General features: G+C 52.3%; 1 protein-coding gene across 3 annotated transcripts in view; it reads right to left on the bottom strand.

Moving 5' to 3' along the window:
- Positions 1 to 1,534: 1,534 nt before the first annotated feature.
- Positions 1,535 to 20,813, bottom strand: part of LRP4 (LDL receptor related protein 4) — a 71,579-nt gene continuing 52,300 nt past the window's right edge. For 2 of the 3 annotated variants that reach the window (XM_029059978.1, XM_029059979.1), the window contains exons 29-38: positions 19,977 to 20,195; positions 15,556 to 15,690; positions 14,758 to 14,866; positions 12,827 to 12,971; positions 12,287 to 12,400; positions 11,446 to 11,581; positions 10,804 to 10,871; positions 10,222 to 10,309; positions 8,455 to 8,596; positions 1,535 to 4,529 (exon numbers count right to left, since the gene is read on the bottom strand). In XM_029059978.1, coding sequence (XP_028915811.1) covers positions 4,197 to 4,529; positions 8,455 to 8,596; positions 10,222 to 10,309; positions 10,804 to 10,871; positions 11,446 to 11,581; positions 12,287 to 12,400; positions 12,827 to 12,971; positions 14,758 to 14,866; positions 15,556 to 15,690; positions 19,977 to 20,195 — 1,489 coding nt within the window. In that variant the 3' untranslated portion in view covers positions 1,535 to 4,196. Of the gene's footprint in view, positions 4,530 to 6,329; positions 6,397 to 8,454; positions 8,597 to 10,221; positions 10,310 to 10,803; positions 10,872 to 11,445; positions 11,582 to 12,286; positions 12,401 to 12,826; positions 12,972 to 14,757; positions 14,867 to 15,555; positions 15,691 to 19,976; positions 20,196 to 20,813 lie in introns of all 3 variants that reach the window. The other variant, XM_029059980.1, reaches the window with a different exon arrangement.

The following is a 20,813-nucleotide window of genomic DNA, read 5'->3' as shown; positions in this document are numbered from 1 at the left end:
ACCCAGGTCCTCTGACTCCCCAGCCCGTGCTCTTTCCATTAGGCAATGCTGCTTCTCACAGGAGCTACAAGAATTGACTTTAATTGGAGCCCCAGTTGATTGCCAACAAGAGGAATGATTGATCACATGACAAGTGCTGGCTCCCTAAAAAAACACCTCATTTCCTAAGCAAGTATAGGCTGGGAAATTTAAGGGCTTCCTCCATTCCTTCAAATTTTTGGAAAGTCTTGGTCAAGGATGCTCCCGTAAGCTCAGCCTGGTTTTCTTGTCTCTAGGGATGATCCCAGTGTCTGAAGCTCTTTCATCAGTTGGAGAAGTGTTGCGTTTTCTCCTCGATAGTGTGCTGATGTAGAGAATATATCCCCCGTCTGAGATGCCCAGGACAGAGTGGCCAAGAGTCAGGTGGTGGTAAACCTCACTGGCAGTCAGAGCAAAACTGTCTCTGTCAAAAGCACACCAGGGGGAGAGAGCTTTGTGTGGGAAAGTAGATGAATGGAAGTCTCCCTTTTCTTAATTTTTAGACTTCTCCTTTCATGTTGCCCCCATTCTGTGGCAACTGACCCAAGGACAAGGAAATGTTTTTTGAAGACCCCGACTTTTAGTCTTTGACTCCTTTCCCAAAATGAGAGGGATTCATCTTTTTCATTCTAGTATAGGAGGCCATAAATCCCGCTCTCTGGTCATACATATCGCTTCCTCTGAGAGGACCTACTTTGTTCGAGCTGTAGAAAAATCCAATCCCACCTTATGTTAGGAAAGTGGCCGTTAAACTTACGATACCGGCTTCCACACTTCCCAGTGAGGGTAGATTGACAGCCAATCCTGGCTTCCATCCTTCGGCACCGTTTGTCGTGGGTATAATATTAATAATTATCATTATGGTATTCGTTAAATGCTTACTATGTGCCAGGCACTGTAATAAGCACTAGGGCGGACCAGAAAATTGGGTTGGACACAGTCCCTGTCCCACATGGGGTTCACAGTCTCGATCCCTATTTTACAGATGAGGTAACTGAGGCCCAGAGAAGCGAAGTCACTTGCCCAAGGTCACACAGCAGACAAGTGACGGAGCCGGGATTGGAACCCATGACCTTCTGACTCCCAGGCCCTTGCTTTATCCACTACATCATGCTGCTTCTCCAAGTCCAAGATCGATTCCTCCCTCGCTTTCAGCCCTCTGCGGGCCTGGCTTCAGGGCCACATCAGGTTCAGTTGCAAGGTAGCCCTGAGCAGGGCTGGAAGAGCGATTCGATTCCATCGTATTCATTGAGCGCTTACTGTGTGCAAAGCACTGTACTAAGAGAAAGCCAGCGGGGCTGACGGACTGGCATTTTCTTGCCATTCCCTTCGGCAAAGGCTACGTCGTCAGGCACTTTACGCGATTCATTCCCACATTTCCCCGACTCCTCCCAAACCCCAAAGTTCCCTGGAAGGAAGAGGTGAGGTGTACAGTCATGTTCCCCTTCCCAAAGTTCAAGTGGAGGGAGCGGGGGGGGGGGTTGTGACTTCAGTCATGACCACAAGTCAGGCAAGGTGATTAAGAAAAGCTAAATTTATATTAAATTATCATCAAATCCTAAAATACTGAACATAGTGGTTAAATAACTCCAGAAAGTCCAATCTCTCCAGTGAGTAACGTTAAAACCATTACACATGAGCGCGGGAGAATCGCTTCCGTTAGCTTAGGACAGACAGAGAGATTTTGCTTTTTACATAGTAAATCAGTGCTCAAATAGATAATTCATCAAATATGTCCTTTCTACATTCTGCACAGCCCAAGTGCATTGAGGTCCTTCGGTCCGGCCACGAGACTGCCGGGGCCGTCTCTCTCTCCTCTCTGCCTCCTGCTCTCCCCACCGCGAATTTCTCCGCTCCGCTCAGGACCGGCAGCAGTTTGGAGCGAAGAGTCCGGGGGGTGCAGGCCGTCCTTCCCCTCCTCCCCGATCCCCACCTTTCACAGAGCGACACCTCACCCCACCCAAGCACCGGGAAAGGGGCAGCGGGGAGAACCGGTCGCGCCCCGGGCCAAGCCCCAGTCCCGGAGCCGGCGGCTTGGAGGTGGAGAGGCTTGGCACGCGCCCTGGGCAGTCTTGGCCAGAAAACAAAGGGCTCTGTCTTTTTTGCCCTCTCCTACCCTCACGTGACTTGGCAGTTCGTTTTCCGAACAGTGAGTTATGGAGGCAGAAACCATGGGAGATGTTTCCCATCAAAAAGTTCTCCCTTCTTCGGCACTCCCTTCCTCGGGCTGCAGGCCCATAAGAGCCTTCCCCTCCGTACCTTCCCCTCTACCTTCCGCTGCTTTCAGAGAGGACAAAGACCGCTCGGGTTTGAGCTTCCAGAGTGGGTGGAGGGGAAGGGGAAGAGCCGAGGCAGGGAATGTTCTCAAACAGTGCGCCTTGGATTCCCCGCGAGGAACCCATGAGCGATTTTCTGTCCCTCTCCCATACTGTTCGCTCGCTCTTTCTCCCCCAACAGCTCCCCCTCCTTACCCCTCCTGCCCTGCCCGCTGGCTGAAACACAGCCTGCCACTGTTCCTGGCCTCCTCTTCCTCCCTGGAGCCGACTGGCCTATCTCCAAGTGCCATGTAGGGTGGGAGCAGGGGATTTGTGGGAAGAAGCAGCGGGATGGGAGGGGACCGTGAGGGTAGCCAATCGCCCCACAGAGATGGATGGTTCAAGGGAGCGGAACGAAGGAGAAAGATTCCCTCCCCTTCAGCCTTCTCTTCCTCTCCCTTCCCCGCTCTAGGTCTCCCAGCACGATCTTGGAGATCCTCTGTGAGAGCTGTCTGGGTCCGGAAGAGCGGAGAGGAGCAGGGGATAAATGCGGAGGGGTGGGATCAGAGAAGGAGATCGGGAAGACCTCTCTCGGCTCTCCAGTGGGACCAGCCCGTGGCTCAAGGTCTCGGAGGTGAGAGGGTCCGTTCCACGAGCCGGAATTCCAGCTTGGCAGCTAACTCATTCCACGGGGAGGAAATGGCCCTTCCTCTGGTTCCTCACAGTCCATCCAGCCTCGCTCCCTGAGCCCTTGAAGGGCAACGTGGGAAATTTAATTTCACGGGGACTTCCACTAGAGGCCCAGGGCTTCTCAGCCACTCCACCCGGCCCTTCCCTGAAACTTAGGGTCATGGTTGAAAGGTCAATCTGGATCTCCCTCCCTCCAGGCGCTCCCAAGGTGGTGGAAAGTGACGGAGAAACACATTAAAGTGCAGGTTGGGGCTGGCTTCCTAACACCGACAGCGCAAGGTCCTCACACCCAGCCCTCCACAAGGGTCTTGGCTTCGGCCGAAGGACCCTGCACCTGAATGACATCTGGCAGGAAAGGTTCTTGGAGCCGGGAGCCACATGACAAGAGCCCGGCAAGAGCGAATGCTCTCCGGAAGCACGGGGGGCTGGAGACGTGACCTCAGCTGCAGGGGAAGACGAGACAGGCCGCAACTAGAAATACAGTTGCACTGCAATTTGAAGGCAGGTGACCGGCTGCTCCTCGGGTAGCTGTATTAATATCCATCGCCAGCAATGGACGCCCAGCCCCAGCCCCTTTCCTAGAACCAGCATCTTGCACGGTTGGCCGAGGACGCGGATCTGTTTGGGCTGGAGGTTTCCCAGAATGGACTTTTCCAGGGGAACTGCCTCTTTTTCCTCTCTCCCGCCCATCCCCAGCAGGATCATCACACCTCTGCCCCAGTTCCTTCTTCCACCCCTCTTCCACCAGTTTCCTTTTTGCCCAGTCCCCAACCGGGCAAGGATCAGATCTGGGCCAACGCCGACGGGTGAAGGTGGGGTCCTAGGCCGCAAGCTCTTCTCGGGGTGGACAGAGCCTGGCCGTGCCAGGGAAACGGTGTGGGGGAAGGACTTGCCGATATCTGCACTGAATGAGAAGAGGAGCCGAGATCGGACCAAGCTTCGAGGAGCCGCAAGGGGAGCCGCCCCCTCGGTTCCAAGTAGGAGGGGACTTTGACGGTCCTCCCACGGAAGTCGAGCACCGGTGGTACACCCGGGCTGCCGTTTCTCACGCCCAGGTGGCCTTCGATACTGATGGAGAACACACTTCCTATGGTGGGGAGGGGCAGGCGAGCGCGGGGAAGGTTGTTGTTTAAGTGAGCGTGAGGCCGGGAGGTTTGTAAGGGAGGAGGAGGAGGGTGGGGAGGAGGAGGAGGACAGCCACGTGGGGACGGGAGGGGAGAAGAGCGTGAGCATTTAGACCTGGCTCTCAGTGGAGAGCTTGCGTTCGTGTTTCCAGCCCGTGTCCGGCAGCGAGCCCCGCCTCTCCGGGGTGGCCTCGGCGAGGACACTGCTGCACTCGGACTGCTCCTCTTGCAGCAGCTGCTCCGTCTCCGTGTCATCCAGAGAACCGGAACTGGCCTGGATCGACACCGTGTCCGTCTTCATGCACACGTGGTCCCGCAGGAGCCCCCCCCGGGAGCTGCGTAACTGCTTCAGGTCATCCCACTCGGCCTCGTCCCCGGACAGGAGACAGATCCCCTCCACGATCTTGATCTTCTCCTTTGTGTAGTTGTGGTCGGGTCCAGCCTGAGAGTGGGATAGGAGTGAGGAACACAGACAAGGTCAGCTTGAAGAGGGGGTGGGGGACGCGGGATCCCGCTGCAGAAGCAGAGGGATGAGGAACAAAGGATAAGCAGTGGAGCGGCATGGTTGAAGCGAATGTCCCAGGGCCAACCTGGAAAGGAGAGCTGCAGCTCTTACCGCAGTTTCACCCACAGTCGCCTTTGGTCAGCTGGCAGGGGTGTGAATTCTAGGAGCTTCAGAAGACGCGTTCTCAATTCAGCCCCTCCTCACGCTTCGGCTTTTGGGCTTTTCTGACCCCCTTCCACTGCTTCCTGAGCCCACCTCCCCGCCCTGACAGGAATGTGACTATTTGTTGTTATATTGCACTCTCCCAAGCGCTTAGTACGGTGCTTTGCCCACAGTAAGCGCTCAATAAATACAATTGAATGAATGAATCTCCTCCTCCTCCTCCTCCGAGCAGCCCCTCCTCTGCCACCTGGCCTCCCCCGTCCCACCCCACTGGCGGACGCGGCCTCAGTTCCCCCAATTCTGTGACTCTGGGGAGCGAGGATCACCAGGGACGGGAGATATGGGGGCGGGGGGCGCGGAAGCAACAGCGAAGTCCATCAAGTTGGAGCTGCCGAAAATAAAATCAAAGTTACAAAACTAAACTTAGAATAGAAGGGTCTCAGTGGGCCGGGGGAGACAGGGCGGGTGCCAAGGTCAGTGTGGGGGACGCAGGCCCCGAAACTCGTTGGAACGGGGAGGGCTGAGCTAGGAAGGATGGGAAAGACCTTCTTTCCATCACTTCAAGAAATGATTTCCGCCTGACGGGTGGGGAACTGAACTTTTAGTGCCTCGTACGGGATGTGCTGCCAAAGTCAGGCCGTAGGTCTCCATCTTAGCCAGCGGAGAATGCTGTGACAAACCGGATTTCCAACAAAACTTGGGGACCGGAGTCAGAATGCTCTCTCCCAAGGGAGGGAGGATATTTATGGTGAAGTCCCGCATGGAAGCAAGGGATGGTGGGCGGGTGGGGGCGAGTCTATCTTGGGCTAAATTTCCATTTGGGCGGGTCCCGCAACCTGGTGCTTTTATTTTAGGGCTACCTCCCCACGGTCCGCCCCTGCCAGGCAACCTGGATCCTTTCCACATAGGGTACAACTTTATACTCTGCTCAGGCTTCTTTCTCTTTCTTGTTTCCCCTAGGAAAACTCGGGTTCCCCGGGAGACCGGCAAATCTGGCATAGAGCCTCAAGACGTGGCTGCTGTCCTGGTAGAAAATAGGTCAGGGACCGGGCTGGACACCCAGGCAAGTGGACCCTGCCAGGACTGTTGTGGAGCTGCTTTAATTTTGAGAAAAAGAAGCAGTCTGGACTAGCGGAGAGGGCACTGGCCTGGGAGTCGGGAGGACCTAGGTTCTGATCCTGGCTCCGGCACTTGTCTGCTAGGTGACCCTGGGCAAGTCACCTAACTTCTCTGGGCCTCAGTCACCTCATCTGTAAAACGGAGATTAAGACCGTGAGCCCATGTAGGACAGGTACTGTGTCCAACCTGATGAGCTTGTATCTACCCCAGCGTTTAGTGCAGAGTTTGGCACATAATAAATGCTTAATAAAATTTAAAAAAAAAAGCCTATTTCCCTGATCCCTTCCTCCCCACCTGCCATAACATAGACAGCCTTCGTCAGCCAGCCGCAATTAGTCCAAGACAAGATGCAGGCCATTCAGTGTCTTCATCACAGAAATATTTTAAGCATGTTAGGGGAAGTCTCGTTTGGTTATCGGCTACTGTAGACACACAAACACACACTCTTGCAGGTACCTTATACAGGGGCAGGAGAAAATCAGAAGAGAAAAGGCGAGAGGCTATCAGAAGGGTGAGAGAGCGGCTGAGAAGGAAACAAAATGGAAAAAAATAAAATGAAGGACACAAGGCTTTGACAACTGAACTGGAATTCCTATTTCTCATTTCCAGGCCTGGTCCATATCCTTGGACCACAGCCAGACAACTGGGATCTGTCAATCACCAAATACAAATGGGCAGTGACAGAGTGGGGGGGGTTCATCAGATGCTCAAGGCGCCTTCCTGGAAGAGTTTACTGAGGACAGAGCAGGGCCTATGACCCCCACCCCTGGGCAACTTGCAATATGATTTCAGGGCCTGGGAAATATCTATGTACCCGTGAAAAACAGCCAAATGACAACGAAAACTGGGCACCAACGAATAGGAGCACCGAGGGAAGGGATTGGCATTCAGAGGCCAGACCCTGCTTGGCCGGCTGGAATGTTCCTCAGCGGATCGATCAGGTTTCCCATATAGCCTGCCTCCTGACGAAACAGTAAAGTTCCATATACGAAAACCTAAGGTGGATCTTGATCCTTGGAGGAGTCCTGACGACTCCAGGACCACAGAGCCAACTTCTTCCCCAAGCGATAACTTGGGAACTTCAGGCTTGTTTTAAAGCCTGAAAGATGAGCAGCTTTCCCCAAAACTAAACGTGACTGAACGCAAGGCATATGGGACCTCTCTTCCTGTAGAAGAGGGTTTCCAATTGCAAGCACTCTCAGAATTAGAGAAACCCCTTGGGACTCCATTCAGGGTGTAAGAATGGAAAAGGAAACTGACATATCTCGAGAAGCTATCGACCTAACAGAGAGCCCAAGAAAGAAGCAGTTGGAGGATTATATATGGACCATCTCTGCCATCTATGAAGAATTCAAGTCCTTGCAAATGTAGGACAGAAGAGAAAGGAGTGGAGAGGAACTTTGGAGCCTGGAGTCTCCGTCTCTCTCTATCTCTGTGTGTGTGTCTCTCTCACACAAACGCACGCACGCGCACCACGCAGGATCTCGGTATTTATCCAAATTTACAATCTCCTGGTCCTTTGAAAGCCAAGATCAAATTAAATGAATCTATCCTACTTATGAGAACAGACTTGGGAGTCAGAAGGACCTGGGTTCTAATCCTGACTCCACCACTTGGCTGCTGTGTGACCTCGGGCAAATCACGTCACTTTTCTGGGCCTCGGCTATCTCATCCCTAAAATGGGGATTACGGCTGTGAGCCCCGTGTGGGACGGAGACTGTGTCCAACCACGTTACACTGTACCTACCCCAGCATTTAGTTCAGTGTCTGGCACACAGTAAGCACCTAAATACCACAGTTATTATTATGAATATTATTAGACTGTAAGCTCTGGTATAAATTATTAATTTATATTAATGTCTGTCTCCCCCTCGATATTCTAAGCTCATTGTGGGTACGGAACGTGTCTGCCAACTCTGCTACATTGTCTCTCCCAAGTGCTTAGAACAGTGCTCTGCACAGAGTAAGCGCTCAATAAATAACATTAATGATGATGATGGTAATGACCTGTAAGCTCCTTTCTTCACTGTAAGTTCCCTGTGGGCTGAGAGTGGGTCCACCAAATTTTTCTTTTTTTAATGGTATTTGTTAAGCGCTTACTCTGTGCCAAGCATTGTTCTAAGAGCTGGGGGAGATACAAGGTATTCAGGTTGTCCCACAGGGGGCTCACAGTCTTAATCTAGCGCTTAGAATGGTGCTTGGCACATAGTAAGCGCTTAACAAATGCCATCATTATTATTATTATTATTATTATTAATCCTCATTTTACAGATGAGGCAACTGAAGTACAGAGAAGTGAAGTGACTTGCCCAAAGTCACACAGCTGACAAGTGGTGGAGCCGGGATTAGAACCCACGACCTCTGGCTCCCAAGCCCCTGTTCTTTCCAATAAGCCACGCCGCTTCTCTTTTTGTATTGTATTGTCCCAAGCACTTAGTACAGTACTTTGCACACAGTAAGCACTCAGTAAATACCACTGTTTGAATGATCCTCTGTAAATTCAAATGAAGCCTCTACAGATTCCCTAAATATTTCATTCAGTGCCTTGTACCTCTGACTGCAGCAATTTACTAACTCTTACCTCTTTCTTATAACACAGCTGGTTATACATGGCCGGTTTAGGGATGGTTTCGATCTTCACCTCCTGGGTGGAGGTGCGATAGGAGGGGTTGCTGTAGGTCAGATTCCCCAGCCCGGGGTCGCTGAATTTGGATTTTTTATGCCTGCAGGAGGAGGAGAGAGAGAGAGAGAGAGGAGATGTGGGACAGGGGCCGTGTCCGATCCGATTCTCTTGTATCTACCCCCGGAGCTCTGTACAGCGGTTGGCACAAAGTAAATGCTTAAAAATACCACTGTTGCTATTGTTGCTTGGAGAGGGGGGTTCGGTTCAAATCATGTCATCACTGGACCCAGAAGCACCTGGTGCTTGGGACCACCCCAAGGGAAGCTCTTCATCACCCTGCCCCCTCCTACCTCGCCTCCCTTCTCTTTCTACTGCCCACCCCGCACGCTCCACTCCTCTGCCGCTCGCCTCCTCACCGTCCCCCGTTCGCGCCTGTCCCCCCGTCGACCCCCGGCCCACGTCCTACCGCTGTCCTGGAATGTCTTCCCTCCTCACCTCCGCCAAATTAACTCTCTTCCCTTCTTCAAAGCCCTACTGAGAGCTCACCTCCTCCAAGAGGCCTTCCCACACTGAGCCTCTCCCTTCCCCTCTGCTCCCCCTCCCCTCTCCCCACCGTCTGCTCCTCCCCCTTCCCCTCCGCACCGTGCTCATTTGTATATATTATTTATTACCCTATTTATTTTGTTAATGAGGTGTACATCTCTTTGATTCTATTTATCTTGATGATGTTATCTTGTTTTTGTTCTGTTGCGTTTTGCTTTGCCTTCTGTCTCCCCTGTTTAGACTGTGAGCCCCTCATCGGGCAGGGATCGTCTCTGTTGCCGAATTGTCCATTCCAAGCGCTTAGTACAGTGCGCTCTGCACACTAAGCGCTCTGCACATAGTAAGTGCTCAATAAATACTACTGAATGAAACGTCTCCCACAAATCACTAGGACTTGATTTTTTTTTTCTCCACAAGTCAATTGAGGGGGAAGTGAGGTCTATCAGCCAAGAGTCAAGTAAGGTGTTACCAGAGCTGAAAGCACGTACGTGTCATACACTGCTGCCCTAGGTTGGAGTGAGCAGCAGCAGCAAGAGAGCACTGGGCGTGGGCAGGGGAAGGTAGGCATGGATCAGCCCTCCGCCAGGGGAAGGGCCAATAGTTTGACCCCTACGAAACTCTCTTCCTACCTTCTGGGATGTTTCCACCCCGCCCCCCCCCCCCCCCCAGCTGGGTTCCGGTCCCTTCCAAATTACTTCCAACACTAGATATTACTGAAGAGTATGGATAGGGGACGTGTCTCCTCATTCAGTTGTACTGTACTCTCCCTAGAGCTTAGAACAGTGCCCGGCACATGATAAGTGCTCAATAAATCCCACTGATTGATTACTTTCAAGAAATATGAGAGAAGACTCCCCGCCTGAGGTGGCAAATTCAATTTCCCCAGAAGACGGAGGTACCCTGAAGTATCCTCCTCACTGAGTGAGGGGAAGGAGCTGGGTAGGTGTAAATAGAGGTGCCATTTCTAATCTCAGCTGGCTCTTCAATTCCCCCGCTCTCAGGCTGAACAGGGTGGGTGTTGGGGACCCTCAGAGGGAGGCTGGGTCTGGCCCCCAAAGCAGGAGGAAGAGGGAGGCTTCTGAGGCTTGGAGAGGAAGGAGTTCTTGGGCTGTGATGAGGATTACCCAGTGTCTGTCGTTTTCCTGCAGGTGGGAGCTGAGAATTCAGGGAGAATGGGGTTACCTGTACAGCATCAGGGCAGCAATCACCAGCAGAATCAGCAAGACACTCAGGAGGCCACCGATGATGTAGCTGACGTGCAGCCCTTCTCCTGGAAGAAAACAAAGAACGCTTTGCGGGGACCACCTCGGCTTTTTCAGTGGGCGACCCGGGGAAGGGAAAGGCTGTTTGCTCAGGATAGGCCCTTGCTTGCCCTGTGCTATTCCTCAATTCCCACGCACCCAAGGAGCTCGGGAGAGTTTTGTAACGGGGCAATCATCACCCCGTCGTCCTTCAGGCCCGTTGGGATCTCTGCAGCTTCCTGGACCCGACCTCACAGGCCGAGGACAGACAGGTGGAGGGAGAGGTCTGGGATTTGGAGAGGAACGCACTGAGGATTGAGGAGGCGTTTTCCCATGGACGGTAAACTCCTCGTGGGCAGGGATCGGGTCTAACAACTCTGTTGTATCGTACTTTCCCAAGCGCTTACTACAGCGCTCTGCACATAGTAAGTGCTCAATAAATACCATCGATCGAGCGATTTCCAACCGTCCCAGACTTCCAACTTCCAAAGATCCCCAGGAACTGAAGGAAAAGTTGACCCACCTGAGGCAGCAGGCACAGCCTCGTTGGAATGGGCACAGAGGCCCTGGCGGGTGTTCTTCTCCGAGCAGCTGCGAGGCACAAGGACAGAGTGAGAGGCTCCTTCTTAAGCGGCCCAGACTCCCCTCTCCCTCCAACAACCTCCTCCACTCTGGGGGCCTGGGACGGACCGCTTTCACCCTCAGGCACTGCACTTCGAGGGCAGCCGAAAGGGAGCAGCTCCAGCACGGAGGAATTGGGTCAGAGAGGAGGAGGAGGAGGAGAAAAACGAGACGAGCGAAGAGTGGTGGGAGGGGAGGGCAACTTCTAATTGAGGAAGCCTCCTCTCTCAGACGGCAGTGGTCACCGAGGCCACCGTCGGCTGGTCACGGTTCCTACTGCACAGCGTCGGCACTACGCCACACTCGCTTCAGCGTCCCGCTTGTAAAAATCTCGGCAACCTCTTTCGGCAGGCTGCATCCCTGCCCACACAACTCCCTCGTTGCACTCTGTGCCCCAAAGTGAGACAGGGCAGGGATGAGACATGGTTGCGACCACTGCTGAGTTCTACCCGATTCCTCATAGAAAGGTCTAGGAGAGAAAGGAGCAAGATCACCCATCCCCCAGATCCCAATTTTGTATCCATTCCCCGCGTCCACCACTTACTTTCCTTCACCTGCCTCTAGGGAAGTGTGGGTTCTGTCAGTGGACAAGTGCAGCGTGGTGGGCGGCACGTTGGGTGGCCCGGGGCTCTTGTCGCTCGCGGCGGTGGCCTTGGGAGCTGAGGGCACAAGTCCAGGAACTGCAGAGGACGGAAAATGTAAATGAGATGCCAGGGGACGAAGGGACGGTAGAGATCAAAAAATAGCCCAGGCAGAAGAGGGGGGAAGAGGAGAGAGTGAAGGAGGAAGGGGGAGAGAGAGGGGAAGACCATGAGATGAAAGACAGAGAAAGTAAAAGAAGGAGGGAGAGGGAAAGAGAGAAACCCACACCCACAGATTGATCACTCGGTCTCGTCCCAGCCATTTCCGAAGGAGAGGTGGCCCGGACCAGTACAGTTCACTGATTTCAGCAATCCCAGGCTGGCTGACGGAGAACCAGCGTGTCTTAGTGAATAGAACATGGGCCTGGGAGTCAGAAGGACCTGGGTTCTAATCCCGGCTCTGTCACTTGTCTACTGTGTGACCTTGGGCAAATCATTTCACTTCTTTATGCCTCAGTTACCTCCTCTGTAAATGGGGGTTAAGACCGTGAGCCCTACGTGGGACAGGGACTGTGTCCAATCCAATTATCTTGTATCTACTGTAGTGCTTAGCACGGTGCCTGGTACATAGTAAGTGCTTAACGAGTATCATTTGAAAAAATGGTACTTACTGAATGCCTCCTGCACGTAGGGCACTGTGCTGAGCACTTGGGAGAGGGCAGTATAATGGATTTCATAGATATGATCCCTGCCCACAGAGTACTTGGAATCTGGCAGGGGAGAGTGGACTCCAAACAAACTCACCTAGGGAGCAGGGCCGCCCATCTGGCTCATCGGGACAGGCGCAGACGAAGTCCGAAGCTCTGGCAAAGCAGAGGTGGGTGCAGCCGCCATTATTTACCCCGCAGGCGTTGGTCCCTGGAGGGGCAGAGGTGCCAAGCAAATGACGTGCAGTCGGAGGGCTTCTCGGGGACACGACTTTTACCAGGAACAGTGAAGGAGGGCTTTGAGGTTACCCCCCACTCCCAGGGTGGGGCAGAATGTGAGCAGGGCAATCCTTGGAGGCTGGGATGTGAGGAAAGGGGAGAGCGAAGGTCCAACCAAGGGAGACTACCAATAAATTCCAGAGCAGGGGCCTGAAATGAGTACCTAGAATTCTCTTCTGCCGCCCTTATGAAACCAGGCCCCTGGAGAAAGCTCTTCGGAGATCGAGGACAGATTCTCTCCTGTCCCGAGGGGAAGGCTGGCCTCGCCTCACCCTTATTAAACCAGCCAACGCTACCGTGGGCATCGCTGGGTTTGAGAAGCTGATCTCGGGGAGGAAACCAGACAATATCTTGGCACCTGTCTGCCGATGCGGGGAGACCACGATGATGTCCATGAGCCCCTCGACGTTAGCCAGCACCGTCTCCTTGTTCCGACCCGAATACTTGTCCACTCGTTGAATGGATTTGGTCTGCCAGTCCGTCCAGTAGATCCACCTGTCTTGCTGCTCATCGGGGAAATGCAAAAGGGGTTGGACTTCACTCACGTTACCCATCATTCAGGCCCCAACTTTCAGAGATCATCGAGGACTGAACCGTCCTGATTGAATGCGATTTTGCAGAGATGTGGACTAGGTGAGAAGCAGCGTGGCCTAGTGGACTGAACACGGGCCTGGGAGTCAGAAGGTCATGGGTTCTAATCACAGTTTTGCCACCTGTCTGCTGTGTGACTTCGGGCAAATCACTTCACTTCTCTGTGCCTCATTCACCTTAACTGAAAAATGGGATTAAGTCTGTGAGGTCAATGTGTGAGAGGGACTGTGTCCAATCCAATTTGCTTGTACCCACCCCAGCGCTTAGTACAGTGCATGGCAAATAGTAAGCACTTAATAAATACCATAAGGAAAAAAATGAGGAAGAATCCTCATTTACAAAGGAGGTAGAAGGAGTCTCTGACTTTTTCTCCTTCTCTCATATGGTCCCCAAGCTCTTTCAGGTCTCCAGTCGAGGAATTGCTCCATGTCATCCCTACTATCCCTGCATTCCCAAGTCCACACATGAAAGCTGCTCCCACGTGCTCTCGGACTCCTCTATCTCCACCAAGAAAAACCCCTTCTCTCTCACCACCGAGAGTCCCCCAGCTCCCAGCCCGCTCCGGGCATGCCGGACTGGGGATAAAAGCTGCTCCCGCGTGCCTTCGGTGTCCTCCAACCCCGCCGAGGCTTTGAGCCTATTTTGTGGGGTTTTTTTGCATTGTGCTTTAATGTTTTCTTGCTCCCGATGTGTCTGTCTCCAATCTCTTTTCCCTACTTAAACTTTTAGATGGTGAGCTCCCTGAGGGATAGGGACGGGGTCTAATTCCTAGCTGTGTATGCTGTCCTGGAAATTCGTACAGTGCTCTGCACACGGTAAGACCTTCATAAATATTATTACTACTAGTACGACTCCTCCTCCTCCTTTTCCTCCCTATCAAGTCCTGCAATGACCCCGAATGACGGAGTCGGAACCAGCAACGTTGCGGGCTCTGAGGAGGCCCCAGTGATGGGACAGGTGGCACTGCTCTGGTCGGAGACAAGAGGAAACTCAGAGATCGCCCTAGAAATGTTACTTTACTGGAGTACGATTGGGTTGGCTGGATGGGCAGAGTGGCCTAGTGGAAAGAGCCCGGGCCTGGTTCTAACCTGGCTTGGCCACCTGGCAGCTGGGTGACCTTTGAGCAAGTCACTTAACTTTTCTGGGTCTCCGCTTCCTCATCTGTAAAAAAAGGGGGATTAAATCCTCCTCCCTCCCAAAAGACCATGAGCCCTACATGGACAAGGACTATATCCAACCTGATTATCCGGTATCTACCTCGTGGCTCAGTGGAAAGAGCCCAGGCTTGGGAGTCAGAGGTCATGGGTTTGAATCCTGACTCTGCCCCTTGTCAGCTGTGTGACTGTGGGCAAGTCACTTCACTTCTCTGTGTCTCAGTTCCCTCATCTATAAAATGGGGGTCAAGACTGTGAGCCTCATGTGGGACAAGCTCATTCCCCTGTATCTACCCCAGCGCTTAAAAGAGTGCTCTGCACGTAGTAAGCGCTTAACAAATACCAACATTATTATTATTAACCCAGAGCTTAATACAGTGCTTGTTACAGAGTAAGTGCCTAACAAATACCATCATTATTATTGTTATGGACACCCCACGAGACAAATGGCATGGTAGGCTAGCCATGGTCCATTGCCCTATTCCCCTCAGTGAAGAAACCCTAGCTGCTTTTTGCCTACCCGGACTCCCCCAGGTTGTTTTACCTGTGTGAGGGCAAAAGGATGGGACACTTGGCTGACCAAGATCTGCCGTAGCTTTCCATTGAGGTCTGCGCTCTCAATCCGGTCCAGGTGTGCGTCCACCCAGTAGATCCTGTGAGAGGGGAGAAGTCAAATCTGGTAGGAGAAGTGGAAATCTATAAATCCTCCCCGGAGGGGAGAATTTCCAGCCTCTGCCCCAAGGAGCCATTCCTCTCTCCTCTAGACTATAAGCTATTCGTGGGCAGGGAATGTATCTACCGACTGTGCTGTATTCTATTCTCCCGAGTGCTCAGTTCAGTGCTCTGCATATAGGGCGTACTCAATAAATACCACTGATTAACTGATCTCTCTCCCTCTCATGGATAAATCACAGGAAGGTGTGGGGCCTCAGTGGTTAGAGATTCGGGCTGGGCCTCAGTGTTAGCGGGGAACGGTGGGTGTTTCTCAGAGAACCCTGGAGGCTATTCAGAAAAGAGGAGGATACAGGATTCAGAAAATACAATGCCCTTGAAGAATCAGTTAATCAACCGTATTTAATGAGTGCTTTCTGTGTGCAGAGCACTGTACTAAGCGCTTGGGAGAGGACAACACAATAGAGTCGTTCCCTACCCGCGATGAACTTTCAGGGTAGACGATAAGCTTACGATTTTGAGGAACAAACTTCCAATCACCCCTGCCCTCCGCATCTCTCACCCACCCACCTACCCACTCGCTGAAGCCTGGGCCCAACCTACAGAAGGACCTCCACAGGGGAGCGATTACCCACTCATTTGCCCCTTGTGCTTGAGACGGTGTCCTTACCTGCGGGTATCGTAGTCCAGAGTGAGGCCATTGGGCCAACCCAGGTCTGTATTGATAAGGATTTTCCGGTCGGAGCCATCCAGGTTGGCCCGCTCGATCTTGGCGATGTGTCCCCAGTCTGTCCAGAAGAGGTACCTGGGACAAAGTGGATTTGAAAGTAGTGCTAGGAAAGGCAATCCAGATGAGGGGATGCTTCCACATGGAAAGAAGCCGGGTGACCTCGAACGAGTCACTTCACTTCTCCGTGACTGTTTCCTCATTTGTGAAATGGGGATTCGATATGCAATGATATCCATCTTGTCCATCTCGGCGCCTCTGTTTTTCTTGGGTTCATCAGCTGCATCGTGGACACTTATGTGTACTAAGCACTGGGGTGGATACAACCGGCGCGGACCACCAACCACCCTCCGATCTGCCCGAGGAGGGCGAGATTTCTCTGCCGAGAGGACCCAACAGGAAGACACAACACAGTCCAAATTCATACACTTTTGCAATTCAAAAGCTGCCCGCATTCACACCTACTCAGCCCCTGCTTTCTTCTGTGATCACACCAATTGGCCTCTTCACTCCTAAGGAGCCAAGGACAATTCATTCATCTCCTCAGGGTTCCCCTTAACACTGGACACTTCACTCTCAAGGTTCCAAGGAAAATTCAACCATCTGCTCAGCGTTCTCCTAAATCTCTGGCCTTTTCATTCTCAAAGACCCAAAGGACAATTCAACCATCTCCTCTGCATATCATCGGATTAAGTTGGCTTTACTGTCCGTTTCCCTTCCTGACTCCACCATGACTCTTCAATCCTCACCTCCCCGCCCACCACTCCCGTCAGCCCATCTCAGTCCTCCCCTCCCACCTCACCTCACCACCAACTTCAGCCAAGTGTGGCCTGTGGAACCCCCGCTCCATCATGGGGAAGCATCCCTTCATCCTCGACCTGTTCCTGATTCAGTCACTCCTCCTCCTCGCCACCACTGAGAGGTGACTCTTCTCAGACAACATGGTCTCCCCTGTTGCTCTCTCCAGAGGGGGTCCACTCTCCCAGACCCACTGGGAAAGGAGGAGGTGGTGGCTTCCTTCTGGTACCCCAATGTCGCTTTCGCACCATCCCTCCTCCCCCTTCCCTTTCTCTCCCTTCCTTTGAAGCCCATATCATCTACTTCTACCAATCACTCCAGATTCTAGTAACTGTCATCTACGCCCCCTCAGTTCCCACCTCCAACTTCTTTAATCATTTTGATCCCTTTCTCACATTTCTTCCCTCTTTCTCCAGCCCCACATTGATCCTCGAGGACTTCAATATCTACATAGAAGTTCCTGATAACCCTTCTGACCACCTTCGCTGACCTCCTGCTCCACCCTACCTCACCCACTCACCGACTTGGACACACACTCGATTTCATCATCTCTAACCATTACACAATCTCTACCGTCACCAACTCGAAAATCCCTCTATCAGACCACAACCCACTACCTTCTCACTTGCCTCCTCTCCCACACACCTCCTTCCTGTAAATCCATATTATTCCCCGACAGAGACCTCCAATCTTTTGACTCCATCCAATTTTCTCACCTCTTCACACCTGACAGCCTCCAAATCCAAACAACCTTTTCTCGTTGACCAAACTGACGTTCTCAACGCCACTCTCTCTACTTAACTCACTCGCCCCCTTATCCCTTTGTCGATCTCGTACCACTAACCCACAGCCCTGGATCATCTGCACAGTCCGCCTCCTTCGCTTTTAAGCTTGAGCCGCAGAATGCTGCTGGTGGAAATCTAAAAATCAGGCCGACTTTGCCCACTTCAAACGCTTTATCCTTGCACGTTTGAACTCTGCCCTCTCCTTGCCCCGGTAAAATAATTTCTCCACCCTTACGGAGGAGGTGTCTTATTGACGCCTGAGCCCCTAGCCCTCGCCAGTTTCAGGCATTTAACTCCCTCCTCAGGCTCCCTGTCCCCCTGCCTCTCTCATCTCTTGCCCCCAATTACCTGGCCACCTAATTTATTAAGAATATTGACACTATCAAGCGTGAGCTCCTTAAAATCTCCCCTACGCTTCCTCAGTCCTTCCCCCTTCCGGCCCCCTCTTCAACTCTCCCATCCTTCCCCGCAGTACCTTTAGATGAGATGTCTGCCTCCTCTCCAAATCCACCCCTTCCACCTATACATCTGACTCCATTCCTTCACGCCTTATCAAAACTCTCACCCGCTCCTTTCTTCCCGCCTTAACAGCCATCTTCCAACTGTTCACTCTCCAGTGTTTTTTTCCCCACTGCTTTCAGACATACCCACGTCTCCCCTTTCGTAAAAAAAACCCTCCCTTGACACCACGGCTCCCTCCAGTTATTGCCCCACCTCCCTTCTACCATTCCTCTGCAAACTCCTTGAGTGAGTTGTTTACTGTTGCGTCTCAAATTCCTCTCCTCCGAGTCTCTCCTTGACGCCCTCTAATCTGGCTTCCATCTCCTTCACGCTGCAGAAACTGCCCTCTCAAAGGTTACCAATGATCTCCTTCTTGCCAAATCCAACGGCTTCTACTCCATCCTAAACCTCCCTGACTTCTCAGCTGCCTTCGACGCTGTCGACCACCCTCTTCTCCTGGAAACATTAACCAACTTTGGCTTCACTGACGCTGTCCTCTCCTGATTCTCCTCTTATCTCTCTCTCTCTGGCCATTCATTCTCAGTCTCCTTCACGGGCTCCTCCTCTGCCTCCCACCCGCTAACTGTGGGGGTCCCTCAATATTCAGTTCTGGGTCCCCTTCTATTTTCCATCTGCACCCACTCCTTTGGAGAACTCATTGACTCCCATGGCTTCAACTACCACCCCTATGCCGACGATACTCAAGTCTACCTCTCCAGCTCTGATCTCTCCCTCTTTGCAGTCTCGCACATGCTCTTGCCTTCAAGACGTCTCTGTTTGGATGTCCTCCTGTCATCTCAAGCTTAACATGTCCAAAACTGAACCTCTTATCTTCCCACCCAAACCCTATCCTCCCCCTTTCTTGCCCATCACCGTAGACGGCACCACCACCCTTCCTGTCTCACAAGCCAGTAACCTTGGCGTTATCCTTGACTTCTCTCTCCCACTGAACCTACATATTCAATCCATCACTGACTCCTGTCGGTACCATCTTCTCAACTTCGCTAGCGTTATCCTTGACTTCTCTCTCTCATTCAAAATCCACCCTTTCCTCTCCAACCAAACTGTTACCACATTAATACAATCACTCATCCTATCCCACCTGGGTTACTGTATCAACTTTCTTGCTGTCTTCCCAGACTACTGCCTCTCCCCACTCCAGCCCATATTTCACTCTGCTGCCCAGACCATTTTTCTTCAAAAATGTTCAGGACATGTCTCCCCACCCCTCAGAAAATTCCAGTGGTTGCCCATCTACCTCTGCATCAAATAAAAACTCCTCATCACTGGCTTTAAAGTACTCAATCACCTTGCCCTCTCTTACCTCACCTCGCTCCTCTCCTACTACAACCCAGTCCGCACACTTCACTCCTCTAATGCTAATCTTCTCAGTGTGCCTCAATCTCGTCTATCTCGCCACCAACCCCCCGACCCCATCCTGTCTTTGTCCTGGAAAGCCCTCCCTCCTCAAATCCGACAGGCAATTACTCCCTCCTGCATCAAAGCCTTAGTGAAGGCACATCTCTTCCAAGAGGCCTTCCCTGACTAAACCCTCCTTTCCTCTTCTCCCACTCTGCATCACCCTGACTGGCTCCCTTTGTTCTTCCTCCCTCCCAGCCCCAATTTTTCATTTATATTAATATATATGAAGGTTTATTTCTATTAATTTATTTATATTAATGTCACCCCCATAAGCTCACGGTGAACAGGGAATGTGTCTGTTTATTGTTGCACTGTACTCCCAAGCGCTTAGTACAGTGCGCTGCACACGGTAAGCGCTCAATAAATGCAAATGATCGACTGACTGAATGACTTGGGCACATAGAGTGGGCCCATAGCAAGAGCTCAGCAAATATCACAATCATTATCATCATTACAGAAAGTGATAGGAGCCTGGAAGACTCTGGCCAAGAGCCAATATAGCAACCCCAAACCAATCTCCTCCCGCATAGAGCCCATCTTAAGCATCCCAACTCCATGAGCTACTCTCCTCCCTCCTCCTATCCAAATCCCGGCTCTGCCACTTGTCAGCTGTGTGACCTTGGGCAAGTCGCTTAACTTCTCTGTGCCTCATCTGGAAAATGCGGATTAAGACCGTGAGCCCCGCGTGGGACAACCTGATGACCTTGTATCTACCCCAGTGCTTTGAACAGTGCTTGGCACATAGTAAGCGTTTAATAGATACCATAATTATTATCCCAAACTGGCCCTGCTTCCCGTTTTTCCTCTCAGCCTTCCTGGGACTGCCGGGCTCCCACAGGCACTCGCTCGCTCACTCACCCCTTCCTGGGGAAAGCAGCGATGGCCCGGGGCTCATCCAGGCTGTTGTTGATTAGCACCTTCCGGCAGGAGCCGTCCAACCGGGCGGCCTCGATGGTGTTGCGGCCCGTGTCTGTCCAGTACAGGTTTCTGGCCACCCAGTCCACTGCCAGTCCATCGGTGGTCTTCAGCCCCTGTCCGATGACGGTCTCCATGTTGCTGCCGTTCAGGTCGGCCCGCCTGGGGGAACCAGCCCAGGATGAGGGAAGGACCGGGGGTCCCAGGGACAGATGGGTATCTCTGCCCGTGGGCACCCCCCGCCCTTTCCCACACTCTAGTCTGGAAGCTCCGCTAGATTGTAAGATCATTACGGGCAGGGAACGTGCCCGCTAATTCTGTTGCACTGTACCCTCCCAAGAGCTTAGTAAAATGCTCTGCACACAGTAAACGCTCAATAAACACCCGGCTCTGCCATTTGTCGGCTGCGTGACCTTAGGCAAGTCACTTCACACCTCTGGGCTTCAGTTCCCTCATCCGTAAAATGGGGATGGAGACTGCGGAGCCCCACAGGGGACGGGGACTGTATCCAAACCGATTTGCTTGTATCCACCCGAGTGCTTAGTACAGTATAGTAAGAGCTTAACAAATACCAAAATGATGATTATTGTTGTTAATAATGTTATTAGCATCATTATGATGATTGATTCCACCTAAGACAGAATACAATCTGGGCCCAGGCTCCAAGATATTGGATCTGCCAAGGACATGGGAGCTACTAATGGCTCGGACTCCAGCTGGGTGGAAGAGCGGCATTAAACAAGACCCTGTGCCCTGGGTTGGCTCTCTGACTGGCAGGGA

Source organism: Ornithorhynchus anatinus, chromosome 3, assembly GCF_004115215.2.
Source record: "Ornithorhynchus anatinus isolate Pmale09 chromosome 3, mOrnAna1.pri.v4, whole genome shotgun sequence".
Taxonomy (NCBI): domain Eukaryota; kingdom Metazoa; phylum Chordata; class Mammalia; order Monotremata; family Ornithorhynchidae; genus Ornithorhynchus; species Ornithorhynchus anatinus.
The sequence above is the reverse complement of the archived record's forward strand: the minus strand, read 5'-3'. Positions and strand labels throughout refer to the sequence as shown.